This window comes from Polypterus senegalus, chromosome 12, assembly GCF_016835505.1.
Source record: "Polypterus senegalus isolate Bchr_013 chromosome 12, ASM1683550v1, whole genome shotgun sequence".
In the NCBI taxonomy this organism is placed as follows: Eukaryota; Metazoa; Chordata; class Cladistia; order Polypteriformes; family Polypteridae; genus Polypterus; species Polypterus senegalus.
Window position 1 is genome coordinate 102,246,859 of NC_053165.1, and position 27,960 is coordinate 102,274,818.

The window sequence follows — 27,960 nt, forward strand, 5'->3', positions numbered from 1 at the left end:
TCAATATTTGTACATAAGACATAATGAAGAAGGCAGAACATTTGTTGCTAGCACCTATTATGTTTTAAACGGTTTAAAATTTGAGTGCTGTGTCTTTATGGATCTCACCAAGCTATAAAACCTTTCAACCTTTTCTCTGAACCAAGCCATTTAGGCATAACTGGGAGACAAAACCTGAGACTGACAAGAAACTTGTTGGATTGTTTAATGTTGTGCTTTCAAAGCGGTTTGTTTCAAGATGTTAAATAAGAATGGAAAGCTTAAGTGAGTTTTGTTTGTTTGTTTTTACTGTGATGTTAACATTTTATCCTACTACCAACCCTTCTGAGCTGTGTGTGGGTGTTTGTGGGTTAGCATTAGCCTCAAGATGAAAAAGTGTAGATTTTAAGAAATCTTGTGTCCCCCTGCAATATATATTAGTAAAGAATGTGTTGAACACTTAGCATCAAGCAGTTCCAAGGATTGATGCAATTAATCAGATGCAATAAGAACAGCCATAACAACAGATCAAACCTGAGACCCTTAAGGTAAAATATTGCAATTTCATCCTTGAATTAAATGCCGAGTCTCACTACACTTCTGTGATAGTGGCAGGTAGACCATTACAGTCTGAAGTTTCAGTAACTGAAGGCTCTGCCTCCTACTGTAACATTTTTTGTTTTGAGTTTTAGAAATATCGGCATCTTGTAATTGCAGTTAAAAGTTCTGCGTGTTAAAATGATAGTCAAGTTAGTACTTTAATAGCTAGAGTGATGTGGCCAGAGGTCTTTGTTGTTATGATTTGTTACTGTGTTTTTTAAATAACTGTAAATATACAGTATTTTTGACTAATATGACTTGTATGCTTATCAGAGTAAGTATAACACATAATTTAAAAAAAAATGTACATAATGTTTCGGGAGGAATTATATTTTTATTTACTAAAGTGTAAGTAATTTATTTTGTCTATCACATTTAAATATAAATTTCTTAAGTAAACTGTTATTGTAACTATAAAAGCAAAGAAATGAACAGACTACAACTACAAGAAAATAATTTTATTTCAGGACATATTTTTTGAAACATTACAGCACACACTTGGTTTCCATTCAAAATTAAGAAAAATCCAGTGTCAGGATATCAAATTACAATATAATAACAATCTGATATATTAATCCCATTGTTAGGACTAAATAGAAAGACACATACAATATATGTTATTTGCTCACTTAAAAGCTGTTCAAATTAATAGATATAAAATAATCAAAATAAAATTATAAATGCACTATGTATATAGTATGTGTGTGTGTGTATATATATATATATATATATATATATAAATATAAATATATATTATATACATATACACACACGCACACACACACACACACACACACACACACATACATATATATATATATATATATATATATATATACACACACACATATATGTATGTATCTCACACACACTTTTTTTTTTTTTTTAATCAAGTAAGATTTCTCTGAGCTAGGCCTTTTAAATTGTTTTTTCTTTTCCTTTACAGTTGGTAAAATTAATCTCCAGAGAGAGCTCTAAAGTGACAAACTTCTTGGTACCTGAGCAATGCTAAAAAAAGTAAGAAATTAAAAAAAAAAAAAAAAAAAAAATGTGCACTTGAGAACAGGCTTCCACGCTTGAGTGACAATGCAAATGCAATATGAAATACTCTAACAGTATTCATATTTGATAATGGGGTGTTTATAAAATTCCAATCACCAGCCCTCAAATATATTTTATTCCATTTTTTTTTATGAATTTTATTTCTAGATGGGTTTTTTTAACTAGTACCGTCAGTATTTCAGATGTATTTTCTGATAAATCCCAACTGTGCCTAAAGTACAAAGCTGCGATAGTGTCAACACAAGGAGTGTGGTTTGCTTAAAGTTTCAAAATGGTATAGAAATTGATTAATATAACTTTTTATATTAGGTTGGCATATTTTCTAGACCCCTTATTTGAACATCTCTGTATACTGCTATCATATGTTATCATAACCATCTTGTATTATATTGCATCTCAACAGTAACTTTCTTTAGTTGTTGGTTAATTTGTGAAAATGGTCAAATCAAACAGACATCTAACCGTGCAACGCTAAACAGACTGACAACATAAGGGTAAGAAAACACAAGCAAGCAACACAATCTGGATTACTTTAATAGATGTAACAAATAATTTAAATATGGCCAAATATTAAGTCCAAAATATTTGCTCTTTACCGAAAGAGCGTTTTATAACGAGGAATACCTGCGATATATTTTACATTTAAGCTAATTCAAATTGAAATAGTATTTCCTCATAATCTTTAATGAATTCTTTCCATTTTACTGTTGGTGTTTCTTTAGAGTTTCAATATAAAATTGGACTGTCACTACTGCGTTGAGACAGAAAAAATATTATAAAATGAGGACAACACTTCCACTTGTTAGATTGTCAGTATAATGTCCTCTAAATTATTTGTGCCACAACATAAACTTGAACCAATTATGTATCCATCCATCTTATCACAGGAATTTGGGGCTAAATCATATTTATCATGTGGTACACCGACTCACACAAAGAAATAAGGTACTGTATTTTATGAATAATCTTGTTTATACTCATGAATGTGAATTCTAAGTCAAAATGTAAGCATTAAAAAAATATACAAAAATATATTGTGAAAGAACTTTCATAATTTTGCTGTCAAATTAATACAGCAGAGTCTTTAAATGAAAGCAGTTTGTAATGGGCCACACAGAATGCTTCATACACATGTTACAAAGTTTTTAGGTCATGAAAATGGAAACATAGTAACAGTGTCAGCAATTCCAGGGCAGCGTATGGATAAGGTACTTAAGATACGTCAAAAATGCAGATGCATTTCAATTATACCTCTTCCCTCTTCAATAATCTACTCACAATGTTTGCGGTGAAAGATTCACTGGTGAAAAAGTAACCTTTACTCAATTAGGAAAAACAAAATGATCAAAAAACAAAGAAAAACTGGTTTGAATCCACCAACAAATTGTGAAGTAGCCGTGTCTTTGATTGTTAAATAAGAAATCTTGATACCTGGTGTCTGCATTATGTGGAATACACAACAAAAACATTTATTCTTTAACAGCTTGTTAGGAATGTTTTATAATGAGTGGGTGAGAATCAGTATATAGTAGGTTACACAAACTCCAAATATATGACATCTGATACACATTAAGACAATTTTTTTTTTATCAGATATTGATATTAAAACAGCTATACATGTAGGGCACAGCTGACATAATGACAGCTATGAATGTAAACACATTTTGGGTGTTTTGTTTATTAGCCAATATGAAAAGGCGTATTTTCCTTCAAGCTTGCCACAGCTAAGAGGTAAAACCTTGACTTTCATCAGCATGGTCTAATTATTTACGTAATAAACCAGCACTGTAATATTACTAGCTGTCACAGACATATATAAACTATCCTGTGCTTCAAAAGGACAAGTGCTGCAGTAGCTCCATGGGTTCTAGTGACCATAACATTACATATGTACTCAACAATAAATACAAGAAAAGAACCAACAACATAAAATATTCCATCATATTTGAAAAGCCTCTTCCAATCAGTGTAGACTATGTAAGGGGCAAATTCATCATCATAAACAAACCCTGCAGTTCCAATAAATAACACATCCTTAAAAGCACTAAAACATGAAAATGCTCAAAATGCTTTGGACAGAACAATGTGATTTTAACCTGCAAAGATTTTACATAAAGCATCTGTTTTTTTTTCAGATAAGATGAAGAACAACCCTTGCTTAATAGAAGGCTGACTCACTGCTGTTCCAACCTAAAATTTATATATTTCAGTACAAAAGTCTTATATTACATATCCCCATAAGTATCTAGATAAATGTCTCAAACTAATTCAGTATTAAAGCATTTATTTACGTAGTTAAATCTCTGTACCAAGGTAATGCCCTGCAAGTGCTTTTAGTTGAATAATACTGAGAAATGAAAAAGGTGATGCTTGTGAATATTAGAAAATATTGAATTGTAAGAAAGAAAGAAAGAAAAAAAAAAAACATGGAGAATGTTACAGAAGCCAGTGTGGAGTGCACTGGCGGCACTAAACAAGTATTAGCATTTACTTTCTTCCTCACTGCAGTCCTGCTCACTGTTATTTCCACTCTGGCACTGTGGTTTATGTTTCTCCCACTGACAAATAGCATTCACATATTGTACAATAACCTTGTCCATCCAGGTAAGTGGCTGTGGAAACAGAACAGCCCCTTCAAAGAATCCTAAGTGGCCTCCATGTAGAGTAAGGGAAAATATTACATTTTCCTTCTTTTCTGTGAAGAGAAATAAATGACTAGTAAAACTAGAAATCTAAAGCAAAAAATCCAACAAACCAGTTGCATTAATCACATTCACATTAGATAATATCTAGTTATTATGTAAGCTTTCCTATTAAAAGAAAAATATTCACTGTAGTAATTTGCAACACTTAGTCTTTTCCATCAAAAAGAACAAATATAGTGTAACGGTTTTGATAATCCTACTCTGAATGTTTAGGGATGCTCTATATGAAGTAATTTAAAAAGGGCTGTTTTGTCTTTCAAAAATTCTTTTCAGAATCACTAATGACCAGCACTTCTAGCTGCAGAAATTAAAATAACACATAGTCACAGAAGTAATAATCATTAATATATCTATAAACCAACTTTGTAATCGAGTCTCTGAATTGCGTAGTATTTCACATTGTATGCTGTATAATGGCTGAGCCTCCAAAGGTCATGTGAAATGACATTTTATTCCTCGGGAACCAAAAAAAATGACTGAATCTTGACAGAAATGTGTATGTTTTTCAGGTGTCTCCTACCTGAAATCAGTGAACTGTGGTGTGAAAAATGTTTTACAACTGGAGAATCTCTTCAGTGCAAACAGTATGCAAAACCTGTTCAATCATCAGCACATGACAGAAAGGAGGCAGTGAATGGACTTTAAAGGCTTTCAACAAAAATAAGGCTAAACTTATTAAACCTTTTGTTGAGGGGCAATGGTCATGCCCTAACTGCGGTCTTAACCCAGGATTTAATCCTGCAAACAGCAAGATGTTTATTATTACTTTCAATGTTGTAAATGCTGCTGCAAAAAGTAAAAAAAATCATTCCCTGATTTTCTATAGCTATATTACAGTATTTGTTTCACAACCATTAATAAGCAATAATGTTGTTGATTGAGCAGTCAAATGATGGTTTAAAGGCAGAAGGTTTAGCATATGAATAATACCTAAAACAAAGAACTGTAATGTGCACTCAATGAATAACCATTTGTTCTAATAACCAACTCTGCATCTGGCAGAAGACAGTACATCTCATACGGGACTAAATAATCTTGTCCAACCATTACACATTTTACACATAAGGGAAAAAGTAGAGTCCTGCCCTTTTTAAACCAGTACACAGTGGGGGTTTTAGGTTTTAGATCATATACAGTAACCGTTAAAACGTTTTACTCAAAGTCTACATTTAAAGGTAATCAAGCATTATTTACACATATATCATGCAATTTACAAAAAAATAAATATATAAATGGGGCAAGTGTGTGCTATTCCTATGGCAATACCTGAAATACAGTAAATAACACTTTCAACTAATCTGTGGTTGTAATAATGCAAATTAACTATATTTTAGTATACTAGCCGATATACACTGACAGTTAAAAAAATAAATAAATAAAAAACCGAAATAGTCAACAAAAAACGTCATTGGCTGCATCATGCAACATTAAAATGTAGTGGGTAGCTGTTAAGAATTTTATCAAAGGCTATACATAAAGTATTTATATCTCAAAAATGTCTAGCTGTCTAAGTATTTCTAGGGCAATATTCAAATATAACAAACAGATTTAAATCATGAACACTGCTAGTGTATTTACCTGCTAGTGTACGTGGAATTGTTAGCAATGACTGGTGAACCAATGGATCATCAGCGGAGTTTACCAGCAACAATGGCACATTGACCTAGAGAAAATAACAAATGTACAACACACATTTTTTGTCTTATTATTTCTAAGACATTAATTATTCTTATTGATGTAACTTGATTTACTATGCATCTCTCATAATGTACACTTTTTAAACCAAGTATATACTTTAGAAATTATTGGTACCCTAGTATGTGGGAAGACCTGGAATCTATAAGGAAAACTAGCACAAATATTAAAACTATACTAAAAAAAACTACAGATAAAAGGACTATAAAGTATTAACATAAAAAGATTTATTCATATTTTATACTTACATTGTGAATGTAATTTACACAACTGTCCTTCTCATAATACTCTTTCAGGGAATCATAACCATGGAATTTTCTGTAAGTAAAATATTTAAATTAGTTGACAAGTTCACACAGACATCACATATATCCTACATACAAACAAACAAGATTTGTCCAATAAAAAACCAACCTTAAAAAAAAAAAAAAAAAAAGTATTAATATGCTTACAACATAATCAGACTAACTTCCTTCAAAGTATTCCCCTCCTCTATTTATTCACTGCTCTCAATGTTTTTTCCACTTCTGGAATGCAATGTGGAACTTGTTTTATGGAATGTCGCATAGGTCTTGCACTGACCTTTCAGGGCAGATTTCAACTTTGGGAGCAAAAAAAAAAGTCTGCTTCAGCTGTGCACCCATAGTTCCATCACCATATTATGTCATGTTTCAGGAAGTTTCCATCAGGATATGAACAATCTAACATCTCCTGACTAACTGTGACAACAGTTCGCTTTTTGCTCATCTGTCAAGACAAGTGGCACACACTTTGCAGAATTTCTCAGTCAAAACCATGCAACACAAACTTTTACTGATGCCTACTTCTTCAGCAAATTTATTGACACTTAGGTGAAAACCTTCTCAAATCAAAAACACACTTTCTCAACCTGATCACCGCCCAGGTGAGCGGGTGTCAGGTGTGAAGTAAGACCAAAGCTTGCCAGGAGGTAGTTAAGGGGAGATTAAGGGGAAGTATTGCAGCATTTAGTGGAGAAGAAAGAAACATTGTAAAAGTAATTGTGTTAATAATAGCATTTAATCATACCAGAAATTGTGTCTGGTGCTTGGGGACTACTACGCCTCCTAATGGCCACAATATTTATACACATACACACAGGCACATGGCAGATATGTACATACTGTACATATAGTGCCCTCCAATATTATTGGCACCCCTTGTAAAAATTAGTAAGAAGGGTTAGAAAAAAAGTCACTGTTTGCTGAAGAACCATCATCTTGCACTGAAAAAATGAGAAACATCTGACTTTTAATTGAAACAAGTTGATTCAAGAAAAACAAAGCCATCATGAAGAAATAAATATTTTTAACAAAAACACATGTACCACAATTGTTGGCACCACTGCATTTAATACTTCAGAATTTCAGCTGCGTCAGAGGGGGATGGGATAGCAGGCTGCTTGTGCAAAACAAAGACGCTAATGGTGAGGTGCGATAGAATTTAAGGTGGCCCAGGATTACGATTTTTTTCATAGGCTACAGGGATTCTAGTGTTAAGTGAACAGATTACAAATGTATATGTTATAGGAAAAAGCTAAAGAACTTAGCATGGCTGAGATGAGTAGGTATTTTTCATGGGAAAAGTACTCTGAAAGCTGATGGGATGTATGCAAACAGAGTGATAAATAGTCTGATGGAATATATGAAAATATCAAAAAAAAAATCCCCAAACATCCATTTATAGTGCTAGTGTAACAGATTGTTAGGGTTACACCCAAAACACCTCATAAAGTAAGTTACTTGAAACTAGCCACTACTATTCTTGCACTGTTTCTGAAGTCACATGCACTGTTTCAGTGCTCACTGATCATCTTTCACTGTGCTTTGCTGTGCCTCTTCCATGAGATCCCTTATCTTCTGCAAAGCTCTATTTATCCAATGCCCTGAGAATCTTCAGCTGTCTTCTTGAAACTTCCTGTATTTGTAAACTGTAATGGGAATGTATCAGGTTTTCATGGAATGCACAGCTCAGCGTACCTGTGTGATATTTCAGTGTGAATCACCCACCAGTCCTGCTTATCTTCACAGTAATATGCTGGCTACTACAATACATTTTGTGTTCATGACCACTCGTGTGAGGATACTGTGATATCACTTGTGATGTATGTGTGCTTGTCCACACTTTGTGCAATGATTGCTATGTGCATGCCAATTTCCATGCACGCAGCGTGCTTTAACATTATCTCACATTAAGTGATGGAGAACTGTAGTAATCTGCATGTTACCTCACATGTTGAAAGGGCATTCAAAGTTTTAGAAAGAAAGAAAAAAAATAATAAAGAAATAGTGTGTTGTGGCATACCCATATCACTGCTATTGCAAAGCTGCATTTTACACAGAAACTTTAATTTTGGCTGACAGTGCATGTGTTTTACTGTTAAGAATATTATTCTATTAATGTCAAATTAGTATTTGTTATGAGTTCTTTGCTGTGCAGTGTTTCCAAAATATTCAGTGTTTTGCAAAATGGGTGTGCCAGTCTCTGCCTAAAAGCCATCTTCTGGCAGCTCCTAGCTCATGAGCTGTCTTGTGTATTGGTGAAGTTAAGGAGTAGTTTTCTAAATTAGGAAAGTTGGTTTAATGCTATCAATCCCTACTCCTAAGAGTATGGCCATATTTGTATCACTCTTGAGATTTTTGAGCAAGTTTTTCTACTTTGAGACCCTTGATATACAGTGCATCTGGAAAATATTCACAGTGCATCACTTTTTCCACATTTTGTTATACAATACAATACAGTTTATTTTTGTATAGCCCAAAATCACACAGGAAGTGCCGCAATGGGCTTTAACAGGCCCTGCCTTTTGACAGCCCCCCAGCTTTGACTCTCTGAGAAGACAAGGAAAAACTCCCAATAAAAACCTTGTAGGGAAAAATGGAAGAAACCTCGGGAAAGGCAGTTCAAAGAGAGACCCCTTTCCAGGTAGGTTGGGCGTGCAGTGGGTGTCAAAAGTAGGGGGTCAATACAATACAATATACAGAGCAGAACAATTCCTTAAGAAAGCATAATAATAAAAATTTTAGAAGTACGGTTTAACAGTAAATGTTATGTTACAGCCTTATTCCAAAATTGATTAAATTCATTTTTTTCCTCAGAATTCTACACACAACACCTCATAATGACAACGTGAAAAACGTTTAAATGAGGTTTTTGCAAATTTATTAAAAATAAAAAAACTGAGAAATCACATATACATAAGTATTCACAGCCTTTACTCAATACTTTGTCGATGCACCTTTGGCAGAAATTACAGCCCCAAGTCTTTTTGAATATGATGCCACAAGCTTGGCACACCTATCCTTGGCCAGTTTCACCCATTCCTCTTTGCAGCACCTCTCAAGCTCCATATCAGGTTGGATGGGAAGCGTTGGTGCACAGCCATTTTAAGATCTCTCCAGAGATGTTCAATCGGATTCAAGTCTGGGCTCTGGCTGGGCCACTCAAGGACATTCACAGAGTTGTCCTGAAGCCACTCCTTTGATATCTTGGCTGTGTGCTTAGGGTTGTTGTCCTGCTGAAAGATGAACCGTCGCCCCAGTCTGAGGTCAAGAGTGCTCTGGAGCAGGTTTTCATCCATGATGTCTCTGTATATTGCGCTGCAGTCATCTTTTCCTTTATCCTGACTAGTCTCCTAGTTCCTGCCGCAGAAAAACATCCCCATAGCATGATGCTGCCACCACCATGCTTCACTGTAGGGATGGTATTGGCTTGGTGATGAGCGGTGCCTGGTTTCATTCAAATTTGACACCTGGCATTCACACCAAAGAGTTCAATCTTTGTCTCATCAGACCAGAGAATTTTGTTTCTCATGGTCTGAGAGTCCTTCAGGTGCCTTTTGGCAAACCCCAGGCGGGCTGCCATGTGCCTTTTACTAAGGAGTGGATTCCTTCTGGCCACTATACCATACAGGCCTGATTGGTGGATTATTGCAGAGATGGTTGTCCTTCAGGAAGGTTCTCCTCTCTCCACAGAGGACCTCTGGCAGATCGACCACCTGGTTCTTGGTCACCTCCTTGACTAAGGCCCTTCTCCGCCGATCGCTCAATTTAGATGGCTGGCCAGCTCTAGGAAGAGTCCTGGTGGTTTCAAACTTCTTCCACTTATGGATGATGGAGGCCACTGTGCTCATTGGGACCTTCAAAGCAGCAGAAATTTTTCTGTAACCTTCCCCAGATTTGTGCCTCGAGACAATCCTGTGTCGGAGGTCTACAGACAATTCCTTTGACTTCATACTTGTTTTGTGCTCTGACATGAACTGTCAACTGTGGGACCTTATATAGGCAGGTGTGTGCCTTTCCAAATCATGTCCAATCAACTGAATTTACCACAGGTGGACTCCAATTAAGCTGCAGAAACATCTCAAGGATGATCAGGGGAAACAGGATGCACCTGAGCTCAATTTTGAGCTTTATGGCAAAGGCTGTGAATACTTATGTACATGTGCTTTCTCGATTTTTTTTAATTTTTAATACATTTGCAAAAATCTCAAGTAAGCTTTTTTTCACATTGTCGATATGGAGTGTTGTGTGTAGAATTCTGAGGAAAAAAAATGAATTTAATTCATTTTGGAATAAGGCTGTAAAATAACAAAATGTGGAAAAAGTGATGCGCTGTGAATACTTTCCGGATGCACTGTATATGGCCACAGATCTCAAATTAATCTGTCAATCAATTCCAATTGGAGCCTTGCCATCCTGATTCTCAAAGCACCACGAAAACTTCATTCACTCTGGGTTATTTTGCCCAAAACTTAATTAAATGGTCTTCCTTTATAGGTATTATAATACAGATACCTCTTAACATCAAGACATTGGAGCTTTGAGCTCAAAATCATTCAACATTTTGTATGCATGTACAAATTGATTTATTTATATTAGCAAATTACCAAAATTACTCATTTGATCATATGTTAGCTGAAATGTCTTATCAGTTTTTTTAACTTCATTAAATATGCTGGGCATTGCTTCAGTTTCTCTAAAGCAGTTTTCCCGTTTTGACAACATTACGTAAACTTTTAACCTTATATACAAAATTCATTTAAATGCAGCATTTCCAACTGGTGATTCACGTCACTGCAATAATACTTTGAAATAATTTTTTAACTTGCAAATGAAAATTCTGCTAGATCTTTCTGGGTCTCAGTGATTATTGTTAAATGAGATTTTGTGTCCTTATTTTATAATTGCTGTCTTGTTGCAAGTGTTTTGAATGCTGAGATAGACTTATAAGTTGTTTCAGCTAGTTTTGGTGCCACAAGAGTTTGACAACAAGTTGTGCTTGGTAACTACGGCAATTAAGTGTTCTCTTAGCCTGCTCCATAAAAAGGCTAAATATGAAGCTTAGTGGAGTGTTATGGATTGGGAGATCACGAAATTCCCATTTAATGAGAAACAAAATCTCAGAGAAAGATTTTTAGGATGCTTTTTAGCATATCCAATGCTGCTGAATTGTCATTTAGGATAATCTTTTATATTCACTACAATTGGTAAAACACTTAGTTAAACTATTAATTAATAATCAACTTAATTTAAATGATGCCAATGGTCACCACTTGTAAGAAAATGGATGGATTTTCATCACCTTATTTTTGTCAGCATCAGAATTGTTTAGCATATCTATTACTGCTGTATTGTCAGTTACATTTTCATTTAAATTAAATGTGATACGTTTGTTACAAAATAGTGAAACACTAAAATATGCACCATCTACTGAAAATGATAAAACTTAATATACCACAAATATAAATTATCACACAGCTAGAGGCAAAAGGAAAAGACACAGAAATAAAACTGTGTTAAAAAAAGGTGTGTTTCATAATGTTGAAACTGGCTAAAAGTGGCTTGTCTTCCTAAATGATTGCCACACCATATCAGGTTCCCACAACAATCTAATTTAGAGTTATATTTAAAAATGCTTAGTATTAAAAACAGTTTATGTGAAGGAATGATTAGCAATTACAAACTCTAGCTTCAAATCAACATAAACCATTAAATTTGCAAAGTATACTGTAATAGGTATTAATCTAGAACCAACAAAAATATTTTATGTCTTTTATTTTATAGCTCTCATCAAGAAGGAAACTCTATATCAAAAAATACATAGCTTTACTTTAAATCTAGGATTCTGCTAGGATTTTTATGAATTGCTCCACAATACTCCACATTCAGTCTGCACACTATGATTAAAAAATACCTCATGATATTATCATCTATCTGCATCAGGGATGTGGCTGTGTACAGTCTGCTTAGGTCAGCATCTTCCATCATCTTTGGCCTCTTGCTGGCACTTTCACCAAAGAGCATACCTCTGAAAAACAGAGACTTCCTTTAAAACAGCAATCATAAACACTACTCACAACACAGAATCATTGGAGGAATACTAGGAAATTTCATTTTTACAGATTAAAGAAATAATCAATTTTCTAAAACCTATTCTCCAAGTAAGGGTTATGACAGTAAAGCAAAACAAAATCTTTCTCAAAAATGCATAGTATTACACCTTTTTACTATATGATCAATTCTTATTACCATTATAAAATAAAAATCACTTGGATGAAACTTAAAATTTAACTGTCTCTTAATTTGGTAAAAATGCAGAAACTCTTGCCAGTTTTGTTACATTAAAAAGCACACCTGTGTGAGAGAATGATTTTCTTCATGTTATCTGCCATAAGAAAGTTGTAGAATCGCCGACACTGGTCCCACTGCAAAAATGTCTCCTGTGCTCTGGATTGTTATATAAAAAAAACACATTATTTTCCATGTCAAAGTACCTCCTTATTTAAATGTAATTTCCACTCTGCTGTTGTAAAATAATTATCAATGTAGGCCTATAATAATATAGGCCTACTCAATCTCAATCAATGGTTCCTGCCAGAAGGCCAGCATTGTATGCCAATGTCACAGAAGATGCAGCAGGACTGGCATCCTGACAGGAATGGAAGAGAGTTCCTTACCCAGTTGGGGGCCAATACAGTAAGTGGACTATATAGGAGCTCCCCAACTCCTATAAAGGGATGGGCAGCATTGCTTTTTCAGGCTGGGAGGAGAGTATGAGTGAATAAATTAATACTGCATCCAATACTCATATTGTCCACCGGTACACTAGGTAGAAGTATCCCTTTTGGAAGGGAAGGATATGGCTGCAGGCTGAAGACCCGGCCTTCCACAGTAAGCCCCACGGCCTCCCAATGTCCATAGAAATAAGAGAAGACAAACTGAACATTTTTTTCAATTTGAAAAAAAAAAAGTAGCTGAAAACATATTCTGATAAGGAACAATGGCACAACAGAATCAGGCAAGGACTCACAGAATAAAAAGCTCAGTATATTTAAAAAAACTGTAGAGCCATTAAGCAAAACTAATGAGATGTATAATTATATATAGCGTACGATACGAATCCAAGTGTTTATCGTCATTGCTACGAATCCAAGTGTTTATCGTCATTACTGACATTGGCTAGAAATCCTATTTTTAAACATATTGTTTTAATTCTTTTTCCCTTCTTATATTTCCTTTTAATAGTTATTATTTCAGCTATATTAATCTTTTAACTTATTTATTTTAACTTAATTATGTGATGTTATTGCCTATCTGCAATGTTACCATGCAATATGAAAGATACTTATGGTTATTGTTGTTATTAACATTTGTTAGATATCTTACTTAAATTGATTTTCCTGTAGCTGGAGAGTTAAGTTAGCTTTTTAGCTATTTATAAAAGCTGTCAGGGATGCCAGGGGCAACGACCCGGCCGGGACACCGTGAGGGACCGGATGTGGGTCTGCGCCCACCCTTGATCACGTGGGGGTCGCCACCCTGGTTGCTTTGGGGGCCACGGGTTGAGGGCATGAAAGCCCCACCCTGCAGGGGCCTGTGGTCATCGCCAGGAGGCGCCCCAATACTTTGGGGACCTGTTACCTCAGCACTTCCGCCACACCCAGAAGTGCTGGGGGGGAGATGAAGGACACCCAGTGAGCTGCCGGGAGAACAGCACTTCCGCCACGCTGAGGCGTGGCCAATGGGGGAGTGTCGGGAACACCTGGAGCTCATCCGGGACACATATAAAAGGGGCCATCTCCCTTCATTTAAGGCTGGAGTCGGGTGGAAGAAGGACAAGGCACGAGAGGAGTGTGGAGGCGGCCCAAAGAAAAGGCATTTGTGTGGCCAGGACTGTGTGTTGGGGTTTGTGGTGCACGGGACTGAGTCTAAGTGACGAAAAACTTGTATATAGTGTGGAAAATAAACTTGTGGTGGTGACTTTTAACATGTCTGCCTGTCTTTGTCCAGGCCGGGTCCACAAAGCATGACAGCACTTTCTGCTGAATTAGTATTACATATTATTTTGTGTTGATTTCCACAGCCACCTTTCTCAATATACGCAGAGAACATAAAACCAATATTGATTGAACTATATTTTTGTGTATGTCTGAATTTAATGTTGTGTCCAGGTCTCCAAATGACCATTTTGTAGTTTCTCTATTGAATGCACTGTATGTCGTCCTTGAGGGCCCCTTCAATTTTAATGAGGTATGTCTCAACTTTAGTTCTTTCATCTTTCCATTGTAGCATTGTGGAGAGAGGATTATATCCAGTTTGGGGTTCCCATTTTTGATACATTCTACAATTTGTGTTGGGTGTTTGTGGTATGTTTATTTTATTTGAATAATTTTTTTATTTTTAGGTTAATGTCCCTAGTGAGTTTGATATTCCAGAAAAACCTACCTTTTAAAATATTCAACATAAATTATTTTAAATCCATGTTTGTGTGGTCTGCATAACTATTTTTATAACATTAAACTCATCTTAATTTGATTCTGCTCAGTCCTCTTTAGAATGAAATGTCAGCTTTAAGGAAATTGTAGTGTATAATGTTGCTTGAGAACTCCAACCCCAAGGGACAAATGAAGTTTAAATTTCTTTTAATAATATTCATTTAGTTCTTTGGTAATATAGCAAATATGCCTAGTCATGGTGTAAATCAAAGACAAATAATAAACGTTTACAATTATACACTTAATACTTCTTTTTGAAATCACTAAAGGAAATACTCATATTGGACTGAGCAAGCAAAAGCACTTCTAAATGATGGCCAAGAGCCAAACAAAAACTAGAAGGTACCGAAGTGATGTACAACCGGGACAGTGTAATTTTTTGTACTTTTGGTTTATTTTGTAACATTTCTTTATGTAATTTTTTTTCTGTTTTAAGGTTTAGACTCTATTGAGCCATTAATAAAAAGACAGAAGATTGGCAAAGACTTGCACTACATCAGAAGTAAAAAAAAAATGTCTTGGTATTACACAACACTGAGTTAATGTAAGTTTCAAATCTTTTCTTTTAGAAGAAACATCACCCTCCCTTCTCTAATATCTAGCACAGGGCACTGATGAGCAGATACAGACACGTCATTTTATACACTTCCATAACAAAGACGAATTAGTTTGTTAACGTTGGCTTAAAATGCTTATTATATAGTGAATACAACATAAGAAAAGACCTTTAATGCTTGTCTCAGATGTATATTGTTAATCATTAACAAGACCTTGGTAAAAGTTATGGGGTGCCCAAATATTTGCAAGGTGATCCTTTCCTTTTTTCACTATACAATTGTACAAAAAAAAAACAAAACACTAATCTTGCACAAAATGCTGAAAAGAAATGTGTCATCTTAACTTTATGCCTGATGCATTTATATACAGTCATATGAAAAAGTTTGGGAACCCCTCTTAATTCTTTGGATTTCTGTTTATCATTGGCTGAGCTTTCAAAATAGCAACTTCCTTTTAATATATGACATGCCTTATGGAAACAGCAGTATTTCAGAAGTGACATTAAGTTTATTGGATTAACAGAAAATATGCAATATGCATCATAACAAAATAGACATTAAGTGCATATATTTGGGCACCCCAACAGAGATACAACATCAATACTTAGTTGAGCCTCCTTTTGCAAATATAACAGCCTCTAGACGCCTCCTATAGCCTTTGATGAGTGTCTGGATTCTGGAGGGAGGTATTTTTGACCATTTTTCCATACAAAATCTCTCCAGTTCAGTTCAATTTGATGGCTACCGAGCATGGACAGTCTGCTTCAAATCATCCCATAGATTTTCGATGATATTCAAGTCAGGGGACTGTGACGGCCATTCCAGAACATTGTACTTCTCCCTCTGCATGAATGCCTTTGTAGATTTCGAACTGTGTTTTGGGTCATTGTCTTGCTGGAATATTTAACCCCTGCATAACTTCAACGTTGCGACTGATGCTTGAACATTATCCTGAAGAATTTGTTGATATTGGGTTGAATTCATCCAACTTTAAAAAGGGCCCCAGTCCCTGAACCAGCCACACAGCCCCACAGCATAATGGAACCTCCACCAAATTTGACAGGAGGTAGCAGGTGTTTTTCTTGGAATGCAGTGTTCTTGAAATAGAATTGAATACTAACCCTCACCTATTCTGTTTCTGTTCTCGGTACCCAAATGTGGCAACTGGTGCCACGGCCCACCTGCCAAGTTGTTTGCCTGCCTATGGTAAAGTCATCCCTGATGGAGGATCACAGGAATCATGGGAAAGAGGGGTCCTTTCATCGAGCAACGCGTTTCAGCCGTGGAATGGCCAAATGGGGAGGCAGCTTGATGGATGAGGTCTCCAGAACTCTAAAAATATCCAAATCTTATTATGTGATATCATCTATTGTTAAATTCTGCTCCGTACTTCTAAAATTTTTATTATTATGCTGTATTAAGGATTTGTTCTGTTCTGTGTTGTATTGACCCCCTTCTTTTGACACCCACTGCACACCCAACCTACCTGGAAAGGGGTCTCTCTTTGAACTGCCTTTCCCAAGGTTTCTTCCATTTTTCCCTACAAGGTTTTTGGGAGTTTTTCCTTGTCTTCTCAGAGAGTCAAGGCTGGGGGGCTGTCAAAAGGCAGGGCCTGTTAAAGCCCATTGCGGTACTTCCTGTGTGATTTTGGGCTATACAAAAATAAACTGTACTGTAAAACTGTATTCTTCTTTCGTCATTCAATTTTTGTCTCATCAGTCCAAAGCACTTTGTTCCAAAATGAATCTGGCTTGTCTAAATGAGCAATTGTATACAACAAACCTGTTTGTGGCGTGAGTGCAGAAAGGGTTTCTTTCTCATCACCCTGCCATACATATGTTTGTTGTGTAAATTGCGCTGAATTGAAGAACGATGTACAGATACACCATCTGCAGCAAGATGTTCTTGCAGGTCTTTGGAGGTGATCTGTGGGTTGGCTGTAACCATTCTCACAATCCTACACATATGCCACTCCTGTATTTTTCTTGGCCTGCCAGACCTGGCTTTAACAGCAACTGTGCCTGTGGCCTTCCATTTCCTGATTACATTCCTTACAGTTGAAACTGACAGTTTAAACCTCTGAGATAGCTTTTTGTAGCTTCCCTTAAACCATGATACTGAACAATCTTTGTTTTCAGATCTTTTGAGAGTTGCTTTGAGGATCCCATGCTATCACTCTTTAGAGGAGAGTCAAAGGGAAGCACAACTTTCAATTGAACACCTTAAATATATTTTCTCATGATTGGACACACCTCTCTATGAAGTTCAAGGCTTAACGAGTTAATCCAACCAATTTGGTGTTGCAAGTAATCAGTATTGAGCATTTACATGCATTCAATTACAAGGGTACCCAAATTTTTGCACAGCCAGTTTTTCACATTTAATTTAATTTCATACAACTAAATACTGCTTCACTAAAAATCTTTGTTCAGAAAACACCCCAGTACTCAGATGTTCCTAGGAAATGAAAGTTATACCACTTATCTTTTTTGTTGAAAGTTGAGTAAATTATTATGAAGACTGAGAGGGGTTCCCAAACTTTTTCATATGACTATATATGTACCATACAGTTGTGTTGGCAAACCAAATCTTAGCAACACCCAAATGATAAACTGTACATTGTATATAACTGTCTAATACACAGTAAGTTAAAAGGAATATACACAGTAGTGTAGTCAAGTATAACTTGATTCTATTTACCTTAGAGCACTGTACCCTTGGCAAACACTAACACAGCACAATACTCTTTCTTGATTAGTGCGATTCTCTCCCAGAAACTTGCAGACAATGTTGCCTCCCAGACTGAAGCCTACTACAATAAGCTGTGTCTGAGGAAATGTTTTTTTAATGTAGCCCACCATGGCTCCAAACTCCCAAGTGCAACCTGGAGTCAAGAAAGAATACACTTATTTGCAGAATTATTAAAATGTTAAACCTTAAAGAAAGAGTTGCTATTAAAATGTATACATTAGGATTTCAGGGCATCATTTTCTTTTCTTGAGGTATTTTTCAACAAAATATAAGATTCAATCATGCACTGCTAAAGGTTGAAGCACTTGTATTTAGTTGTTTTTATACAATACCAATTAATATACAGTATATGAAACACTTTGGTGAACTGCCCTAAGAAAATGACCCTGATTGTGTCTAAGGACCTTTAAAATAATATTTTGTAAACACAAAAATACTATAAACATACACTTATTATAGGACATTACCAATGAAGACATTCAGCAAAAAAAGAACTAATTAATATTATTAATGTAGGCATTTTAAAGGAAAAATACTGACAAAACAATGTACAAAGAGGCCAATAAAATACACTAACAAAGTACTAAAAGATCAAATGTGTATCATACACTTCACTGCTGTATCTTAAAAGTGCATTTGATAAAACTGATCCGTCTGGGAAGTTGATAATAGAAATAATATTTTTTACAGTAAAGAGGACACAAAGTTTATTAAAAGAAACAACACCACCACTCACCATAAGTAAATACACGTGGGGATGTTAACTCGATGTTAGGCAAAGCTCCCAAATGGTTTAGGACAGCACATCTGTAACCTTGTTTTTGAGCATAGTCTACAAAAGTGCGGATGTAATGTTTCTCACTGTGGTTGCCTATTCCTGGACAAATGACCATGGTGACATCAACTGTAAAGGAAATTGTGAAAAGAATTAAAAAAAATTGCAGCATAATTTTATAAATACATATTATTAGAAAGTATGAAAAACAAAGCAATGACATAAAGAACTAAATAATAGAAAAGTAAAAAGAAAAAAAACTTCAGAGTTAGTAATTATGGAAGATAGTAACTAGAAAGAAAACCACTAGTGATTGCACAGTGATACAACTCACAGCTGCAGAATGCTGGACAAAAGCTGGTAACATATGTTCAATCCTCTTGACCAATACACTTAATGACAGTAACAAGAATTGAGCATTAACAATGCATATGCTAAACAATTCCAAGCACTTCAAACTACTGAGCCCAGCCGGGATTGATTGGTTCCCAGGACTGACAATACAGCGCAATCTTGCAGAACATGCAAAAAATCACTTGTTTACTTAACTTAGCCCTTCAAGTTCCTAATTCTTATGTTAAAATGGCATATTCCATGATTTTGTACACTTCTCTATTGTCTTCACTGTATGTCAAAAATAAGCATGCAGGTTTTCACTTGATAACTATGATCATTTTTGTTTCAAAAGCCAGATACTTTATCCAGTAAAAAGTGAACAAGTTTAACTTTCAATTGTTGTACCATTTTTATCAGTGTACCACAGTGATTGATAGATGGAGCACCTTCTCTGTGAGCATTATGAGATGTGCATCTCTTTTCATATCAAAGTGGTGTGCAGGTTGAAATCCCTAGTCTATCAGCTTTCAAAATACTGGAGGCATGGCTTTGTAAGGTATATAGATTTGCTTCCATTAGTTACTGAGATTGTTTGATAGGACAGCTTTTTTTTAAATCAATGAATGAGTCAACCAGCACTTGTCAGTTTAACAAAATGCTTTAATATCAAAGTGATGGGAGGTTTTTTATCCAATAAGATAATGAAACTATCAGCTTTCAAAAGTGCCCTCAGAAGCTATCCTGAAGCAAGTTAATCACTTTTTATACAGCCTTCCCAAGATGCCTGGCACCCTGTGAATTTAGTTGAAGCACTTAAAACTAATGAACATTTCTTCATTTATGTCAAAAAACTCTTCACATTACCACTTATGAGGCAGAGATGCTTTATTTTCTATATATACGTTTAATTAGAGTTGTTTTTCTTTCTTCACACTCTCAGCATATTACGTGTTACTTCCTGTTTAAGTTGTGAAAAGAGCTATCAAACTAGTTAACTTTCCTGCCTGCATGCCTAGAGGTTAGACTGATAGTTGCAAAAGTAAGAAGCTGAGAGCTTAGCTTTTAAAATAGTATTTATTTTAATCAGAAAACTTAGTAATAAAGTAGCACAACAGTAAGCAGTGTTGCTTCCTGGATCCAATTATTGGGGTTTGAATCACATGTCTGGTCACGGGCTTTGTGGAGTCTGCAAGTTCTCCTGTGACTTCACGGATTTTTCATCAAGTGCTCCGATGTTCTTCCCACATTACCAAAAATGCACAAGTTAGGTTGAAGAGATTTCAGTTGAGCTTAAGTGCGAATTTGTGTGATGAACTGGTGCTCTGTCCAAGACTATTTCCTGCCTTGCCCTCAGTGCTTCTATATCAGCTCTGGCTCTCGGCAACCCTGAACTGAATTGGGAAGGTTTGAAAATGTATGCTGGTTGTTTGTTTACCTGCAATTCATTCTAAGTGAATTTATTATAACTTGGAACTACAATCTTACTTCTTTCAACAGGTGATAGAATATTTTCTCGTCATCCTTCAACAACTGGAGTAAAATGGATTTTTATGTTTTGCTACAATTCATAACCTTTTACAAATTATTTTTTATTTTTAAATGTTTAAACTGGTAATTATGGAAGCTCTGAATGGCACAGTGAAAAAAATTTTGAGATAACTACTACCTTGTACGTACATGAAAATATTGCATACGTATAGGATAATTTCACGTACGTACAGGATAAAGTTAGATTAAAAAAAATTACAAAAGTGAGCTTTGGGGATCCCTACACTTTACTAAGGCTCTGGTGCTTCAGTTTGACATCACTTCCATCTCTTGTAGTGCGGTCATTTAAAATACAGATGAGTGGGTTTTACTTATTAAAGGTGTTTGGGATGGTTGGAGATGGGTCTAACTGTAGCCTGCAACAGCTATGATGCATGCCCGGTAATGCCCACAATGTCAGTAACGAAACGCCCATCAAATGCTCCATTGCATTATGGTTAAGATTAGAGTTGTGGTAATGTTATCTGACTCAAAGGGTTTAGGTACATGTTTTATATTTACAGTTATCAGTTTGTTAAATCAATCACAATTTAACTCTCTGCAGTCCCTTTTAAATATTGCAGCTCATTTTGCACAGTGCAATGAATGACCTAGTGTGCCAGGTTTGACAGTGGATTTAATATATTGATTAAGTGATCTTTTTCCCAGTGTCCTCTTGGATCTTTGAAAGGGAGGGACTGTAAAATAATGTTAGATATTGCGATGATGGTGTCTAAGTCCTTGAAATTTAGCAATATTTTTTCCAGCATGGACGAGGGTGCAAGATGAGGTAAATCGCGCAAGTTCTGTTTAACAAAGTTCCTAATTTGAAGATAGTGAAAGAAATGTGTAGCTGGAATGTTAAATTTGGAATGTAATCGTTCATAGAATGCAAAAATGTTGTCTATATAAAGATCTCTAAGCAAGTTAATCCCAAATTTTTTCCAGATATTAAAAACTGCATATGTTTGCGAAGGTTGAAAGAGGTGGTTGACAGTGGATTTGACTAGGATATTTAAGTCTGTCTTTTGAATGAGGGCATCTTATCACAAAAAGGTGGAAATTAAAGTGGCCCGATTTGGATTTAACTCTTTAGATGCATATTAAATACCATAGTCCACTGGTGTAGATAAGAGAGTGTGCCACATTTAACAGATAATTAAATTAGTGCACCAGCATGAGACTAGGCAAACTTCATATGTAAGCAATATGTGAAATATGAATGCCTTTCATAAATTGTGTGAATAAGAAGCTGGCTGTGAGCTAGTAAGTGAGTAGTTGGAAAGCTAATGTCATTTTCTTGTACTACACATTAGTGCAGTGCTAAGCACAGCTGCTTTGTGGATCCATCGATCTGGGCTTGAATGTATAGCCTGCTTTTACAAACCTGCAAATATCCATTTCTGTGGAATGTAACTGTGTGAGGAAAACATCAAACTGTTTGGTGATATGTCTTGTTTCCAGAAAATTATGTACAGTCACATGCGATGGTATTTGGTGCTAATCTGAATGTATGCGGCATACATGCAGTAACAGCTGGTGCGACCTTAATGTACCTGGTGCACAGGGTATGGTACATGGTGGGCACAAGATAGTAAGTGGTGAGCACAAGATATATAAATGGTGTGCACTAGATAGTATATGGTGGGCACAAGTCAGTAAGTTGTATATCCACCAAATTATTACCCAGAAAAAAAAATACACCACATCCCCTCTGAGGTTCTGTATGAGTGTGCAGACTGATAACTGTAAACATAAAGCATGCACCTAAACCGCCCCACACTCCTTTAATAAATAAAAGACCACCTGTCTGATTTTTAAATCACTGTGTTACAAGAGACAGAAGTGATGTCAAACTGAAGCTCAGTAGACTTAGTAAAGTCATAATTAAAGTCGTAATTAGGTAGCCCCAAAGTACACTTTTGTAATTTATTTAATCTAACTTTATCTTGTACATATGTGAAAACATTTTGTACGTACGAGATATGTTTACATATGTATGAGATAAGGGTTATCTCAAAATTATTTTTACTGTGTGGTTCAGAGCTTCCTTAGGTAATGATTCAGGATTTTGTTTCCAACATTTTTAGTACATAAAATCATCTTCCAATCTTTCAAATGTTTTGCTTCCTCTACCACAATCTATCATTGGTTGACCAGAACTATTTAGACTAACTTGTCTTATGTGTAAAGAAATGGTATCTCCTCTTTCCAGAAAGAGGAAGATTAAGAAAGAGAGTGAGAGTGGTTTATGCAAACACACTAATAAGATTCAAATTAAACTGTATGCTTATTTTCTGTTTTTTGGAACTGCTTTTGAAAAACACATAATTTGTGCAGTGGATGTATTAGTAATGGCCATTTAACCTATTTGAATGTATAAATTATAAATTTGCATTACCTCCTGTACAGTGGTCAGACAAAGACTCAAAAAGATCAAAGGTAGCAGTGGCTTCATCTGGCATTGTAAGGAACTTGCGCAGACCATATGGATGTGGTGAACTAACCCGTCCCATTTTTCCATAAAGTGCTGTCTGTAGGTGTCCACTTTTTCCCCATAAAAGTGGAGGAATGTATCTGTTTCATAAACAAAAAATGTTACAGATTAAAGCAGGATTTCACATGATAATAAAAAACTAAATTTACTTGAAATGGAAAACGGTAGCAAGAATTATCTTCATTCTGTATTAATATCTGCCTGCCTTTAGAAGCTTGTAGCTAACATGAAAATCCAATGTGCAAGATTAAAATAAAACAATGGAAAGTGCAAACACAACAATCTGTCCATTCATTTCTAATATTCTGCTTACTCAAATCTGGAATGCGATGGATTTTAGTATGATATCAAAAATGACTTTTTCCATCAGTAGATGGAAACTGATAATATAAAAAAATGAAAAATGAAGAAACATCAAATAAATGAAAATCTATTTTGATTTTCTGTTTATACAAAATATTACAAAAATTCTTTTGACAAACATTTTATTTTTAAGAGTTTTTACACTTGTAATTTCCCACTTAAGGGTATACTTTTTGGATAAGTGAAACCAACTTTTACAAGTTAAATTTTAATCATGTGCCAGTGCTGGTTATAGTTCTTGGATAACATAATTCTTTAAACAACAATTTTAAAGGAATTGAAAAAAGAGTAACACCACATGATTAACAACAGGAACACTTACAACCAGGCTCCCAACCCAAGTAATTTCAAGGAGATTATAATATAATAAAGTGTGACTGTAACAGAAACAACAAAGTACAGAAGGGTGCAGAACCAAATAAAATATTAAAAAAATAAATAAAGCTTAAAAGTGTCCTTGGGCATGCGTAGACACAGATATTCCATCTCCTTGGTAGGGTGGCCAGTTTACAACATTGTTCCTCTGTTTAACCCCTTTCTCCATTCTCCTTCTTCCCCCACCATGTGAGCCCCTGCCTTCAACATTTCCAGTTCCAAGCTCAAGTGACTCGTCATTGTTAAGGGGCTTTTAAACCCAAGCCAAATCTGACTTTCGGGGCAGGTCTTGGAAACCACTTTTGGTGTAGAAAGCATTTCAGGGAATTCCTGGGACCACTCAACTAACATTCACTCTAATAGCAATAAGCTTCCCTGCAACTCCAATTCCCAACTCCTTCTTAAAGGGCCAGGTCAACCTCCAGTAACCCACAGAAACCAGCAAGACGTCAGTCATATGCTTTGAGCCTCCCAGTACCTAATCTACATGTGGAACACTTACTATTCCACTCTTGGGCTCTTACAATTACATTAGTGAACAGCACCCACTCTTAGCGCAAGTCTCGTCTGACAGTGCAGTCTTTTTGTAGAGCCTTTTTATAGCTGGACTCATGGCCTCCACTCTCATTTACACTACAGGTCTAGATTCCCACGTCCTTCATTTACAATATTAAAATGAATAACCATAAAAAGCTAGCATCGTCCCATTTTCCTGGCTAATGTAGGAAATCAGTACTACAACAGCAACAGCAGAGGAAGCCTAGTGGTCTAGGTTATTGACTTCAAATCCAGAGGCTGCTTGTTCAAATCCTACCTGCCTCATTCTATCTCATGAAACCTAATGCAAGTTTTATGGTGATATGTCTAGAATGGCGAAGCCCTACAAAAGAACCCAATACAAGTTTGGTCATCCCTTAATGTCGACATCCTGAGTACCAGAGGGAAAGTGGTTATAAAGGATGCACTATCCTCAGGGTGGCTAGTAGGGTAGAGGACTGTAGCAATACAGGACCAATAAAAGCCAAAATGACTGCTCTGACTGTGTAAACTAGGGCAAGTTTAAAGGCTACTTCTCAGATCGGGATGAGTATTAAAATACCATATTAGGATTCATCAAAAATATTTGTGGAGAATTGGGTGCCAATGAAAACAACCTGCATATTTCCTCTTGTGAAGCCATGAATAATAAGTAACAAGGAATTTACAGATGGGTCACAGCAATGAATTTCGAAATGGAAGCATGGAAATATACAAGAAATGAAGATACATCAAAGAGGATCCATGTCAGTACAGCAGTAAACGAGTGACTGAATTTAGCAAATGTAAATCACATTCAATTGCCTGCAGCACCATATGATTTACCCTTTTTTGTTTGTGTACATGACGTAATTAAGACTTTTAAACAAGGTGATGCTCACATGGCATCTAGTCTGGATAAAAATTCAGGGCATATTTTAAAAATCTGTTAACAATTAATTAGTGGATGTTTTCAATGACATCTTTAATATTTTGCCAGGAGAATCGGTAGTCCCTGCATGCTTAAAAGGTACAGCAAGTATACAGCAACTGCACTTAAGAAAACCAAAGGACTGTTTGAATTACCACAAATCAGTGGCACTCATTTTACATGGGGTGAAGTACCTTGAGTAACAAGTGCTAGGATACATTAAGAAGAATATTTCAAACATAATCATCCCCAGTTTGCATATTATCACAAATGATCTGCAGAGGATGTCATATCCCTTCCACTCTACACCATCCTGTCACATCTGGATAATAAAAAAAACTTATGCAAAAGTTCTGTTTATAGACTACAGCTCATAAGTTAACACTATTGTACCATAAAAGCTTATCACCAAACTCCTCAATTCAGGACGTGGTACCAAAATCTGCAACTGGGCTTCTAAAAGTTGTCGTTCTACATCTGGGGCTTTAATATATCTGGGCAACCTTCTAAAACATTACATGTTCAGAGTTAACAAAAAGTGGGGATTTGAGCTCACATCGATGCAAATCATGGACACATTCTTTTTATTTTTTTTTTTTTAAGGGGAGTTGTACTGAGTAAGTATTGAATAATGAAAAAGTTTACCTAACTTTGAAGAAGCATCTGCACACACAAACAAGCTGTGTTTCCAAAACAGAAATAACCACCATCAAAGAGGAATTCCACACAGTCGCAGGTGTGTCAATCATATTTAAACAAATATGGAACTTCTGAGCAATAATAACTGATAGACTTTCTGGTGGAACAAGCTGCCTACCTTCATCCCCTCTGTGGAGTCACTTGCCTTTCAAAGAGATGCCTTTAAGGACTCCCCTCTTTAGCAGATATCTATACCTGATATGCTTATTAATGCAGTTTCTATTTGGGGCAACAATATGACTTACCGGTATGCTCCGTTTTGTAGTTCATTTGACTGACAGTTTTTCTGAGTGAAGCATATATCTGTATATCAAATACATAAAACAGGCTAAAAAGCAAACAGAATAGCCAGAATCAGCAGCGTGTCACAAGTTATTTTACATTTCCTCTGCATCTATAGTGCTGCTGCTTAAAACATCAAATAATTAATTAACTGCTACTTGTTAAAGCAGAAACAAATATAAAGAAACAACAAACACTTTCAGAAAACTTGGTAAACAGAACAAGATTTATCAAAGAGTTTACCTGACCTAAAAAGCAAACAGAAATGGCCAGAATCAGCAGCATGTCGCAAACTGTTTTGCATCTACAGTGCTGCTCTCTCATACAAGAAGCAGCAAAGAGAGAAAGAGCAAGTGCTACCTTTACTAACAGAAAACATTTACAACCAAATCTCCAAATGCTTGAACATTATCATTAGGCAGCTACACACACAACAGAAGTAGTGAATGAGCCAAGGCAACAAGCGAACAATTCTAAAACAAGCACTGGGGAGAGACTGAGGGCCGGTGAAGTGCCAGGAGGCTACAGAAGGGTATACAATTGCCTAATATACTGTATGTCTTCATTCACATGGATTCTCTATATTCTATATCACTATGTCTTCTCTGTAGTGTACATATGTATGTGCATCTCCCACTTTCAAGTAACGTTCCTGAACTTTTTGTCCCCAGACTAATTCTGTTACAGCTCTTTGCATGACTAGCATGGAGTTCAGACGTCCTTCATTCAAGCAGCTGCAGAATAACATCAGGATTTGGGCACATGAGGGAAGCTCAGCAGGCCTCCTCAAACAGCACGTCTCGCCATTTGTACTCCTTTCGGTGCACGTCTTGTGTTGCTGCCTTGTCGTTTCTTCCTTGAACCTTCATCACTACCTAATAATAATAATAATTCTTTACATTTCTATAGCACTTTTCTCACTACTTCACTACTCCAAGTAGGGAGGACCCGGGACACAAACCCAATCTCTCCTTAATGCAAGGCAGCAGTGCTACCATTAAATGTACAAGGTAAGTACACAACTATAATCTCTATATATGTATAAAATCCAACGTTAGATCAGGTTTTTTTTCCTATAATTTGCTTGAACATTCTGGTCGATTTTCTGACTTCTCTCATTGCGCTATGTATCATAGTTCACATGCAGCACCGATTTATTTGTGCAAATCTGAGAGACACGCAGCAGGCCATGCGACAGCCTCGGGGTGTTCCTTACCTCCGCTTAGCTAGCGAACGAGAGAACTACTTAACGCATTTAGAGTGGGTTTTTTTCTATAACTTGCTTGAATATTCCGATTGATTTTGCAATTTCTCTCATCACGCTAACAATCACATTTTTCCTTATCACATTTACCGTATACATTGTTCGACTTTCTTGCAATCTAAACCAATGGTTTTTCAAACTGAAGGTTGTGATATTATTAAAAGAAAAATCAATTCTAATTTGAAAGAGTGTGTTTAAATGGTCTACTCTTTAAGAAGTATAAGAACACTAAAAATGTTCAACTGTTGCATA

The 27,960-nt window shown here is 35.9% G+C and overlaps 1 protein-coding gene across 3 annotated transcripts in view; it reads right to left on the reverse strand.

Annotated features, from left to right (window-relative positions):
• Positions 1 to 1,411: 1,411 nt before the first annotated feature.
• abhd2a (abhydrolase domain containing 2, acylglycerol lipase a) overlaps positions 1,412 to 27,960 on the reverse strand; it is a 66,206-nt gene continuing 39,657 nt past the window's right edge. For all 3 annotated transcript variants that reach the window (XM_039773062.1, XM_039773060.1, XM_039773061.1), the window contains 8 exons: positions 23,183 to 23,358; positions 18,880 to 19,047; positions 18,093 to 18,276; positions 12,695 to 12,787; positions 12,255 to 12,368; positions 6,290 to 6,359; positions 5,925 to 6,009; positions 1,412 to 4,336 (listed from right to left, as the gene is read on the reverse strand). In XM_039773062.1, coding sequence (XP_039628996.1) covers positions 4,122 to 4,336; positions 5,925 to 6,009; positions 6,290 to 6,359; positions 12,255 to 12,368; positions 12,695 to 12,787; positions 18,093 to 18,276; positions 18,880 to 19,047; positions 23,183 to 23,358 — 1,105 coding nt within the window. In that variant the 3' untranslated portion in view covers positions 1,412 to 4,121. The remainder of the gene's footprint in view (positions 4,337 to 5,924; positions 6,010 to 6,289; positions 6,360 to 12,254; positions 12,369 to 12,694; positions 12,788 to 18,092; positions 18,277 to 18,879; positions 19,048 to 23,182; positions 23,359 to 27,960) is intronic.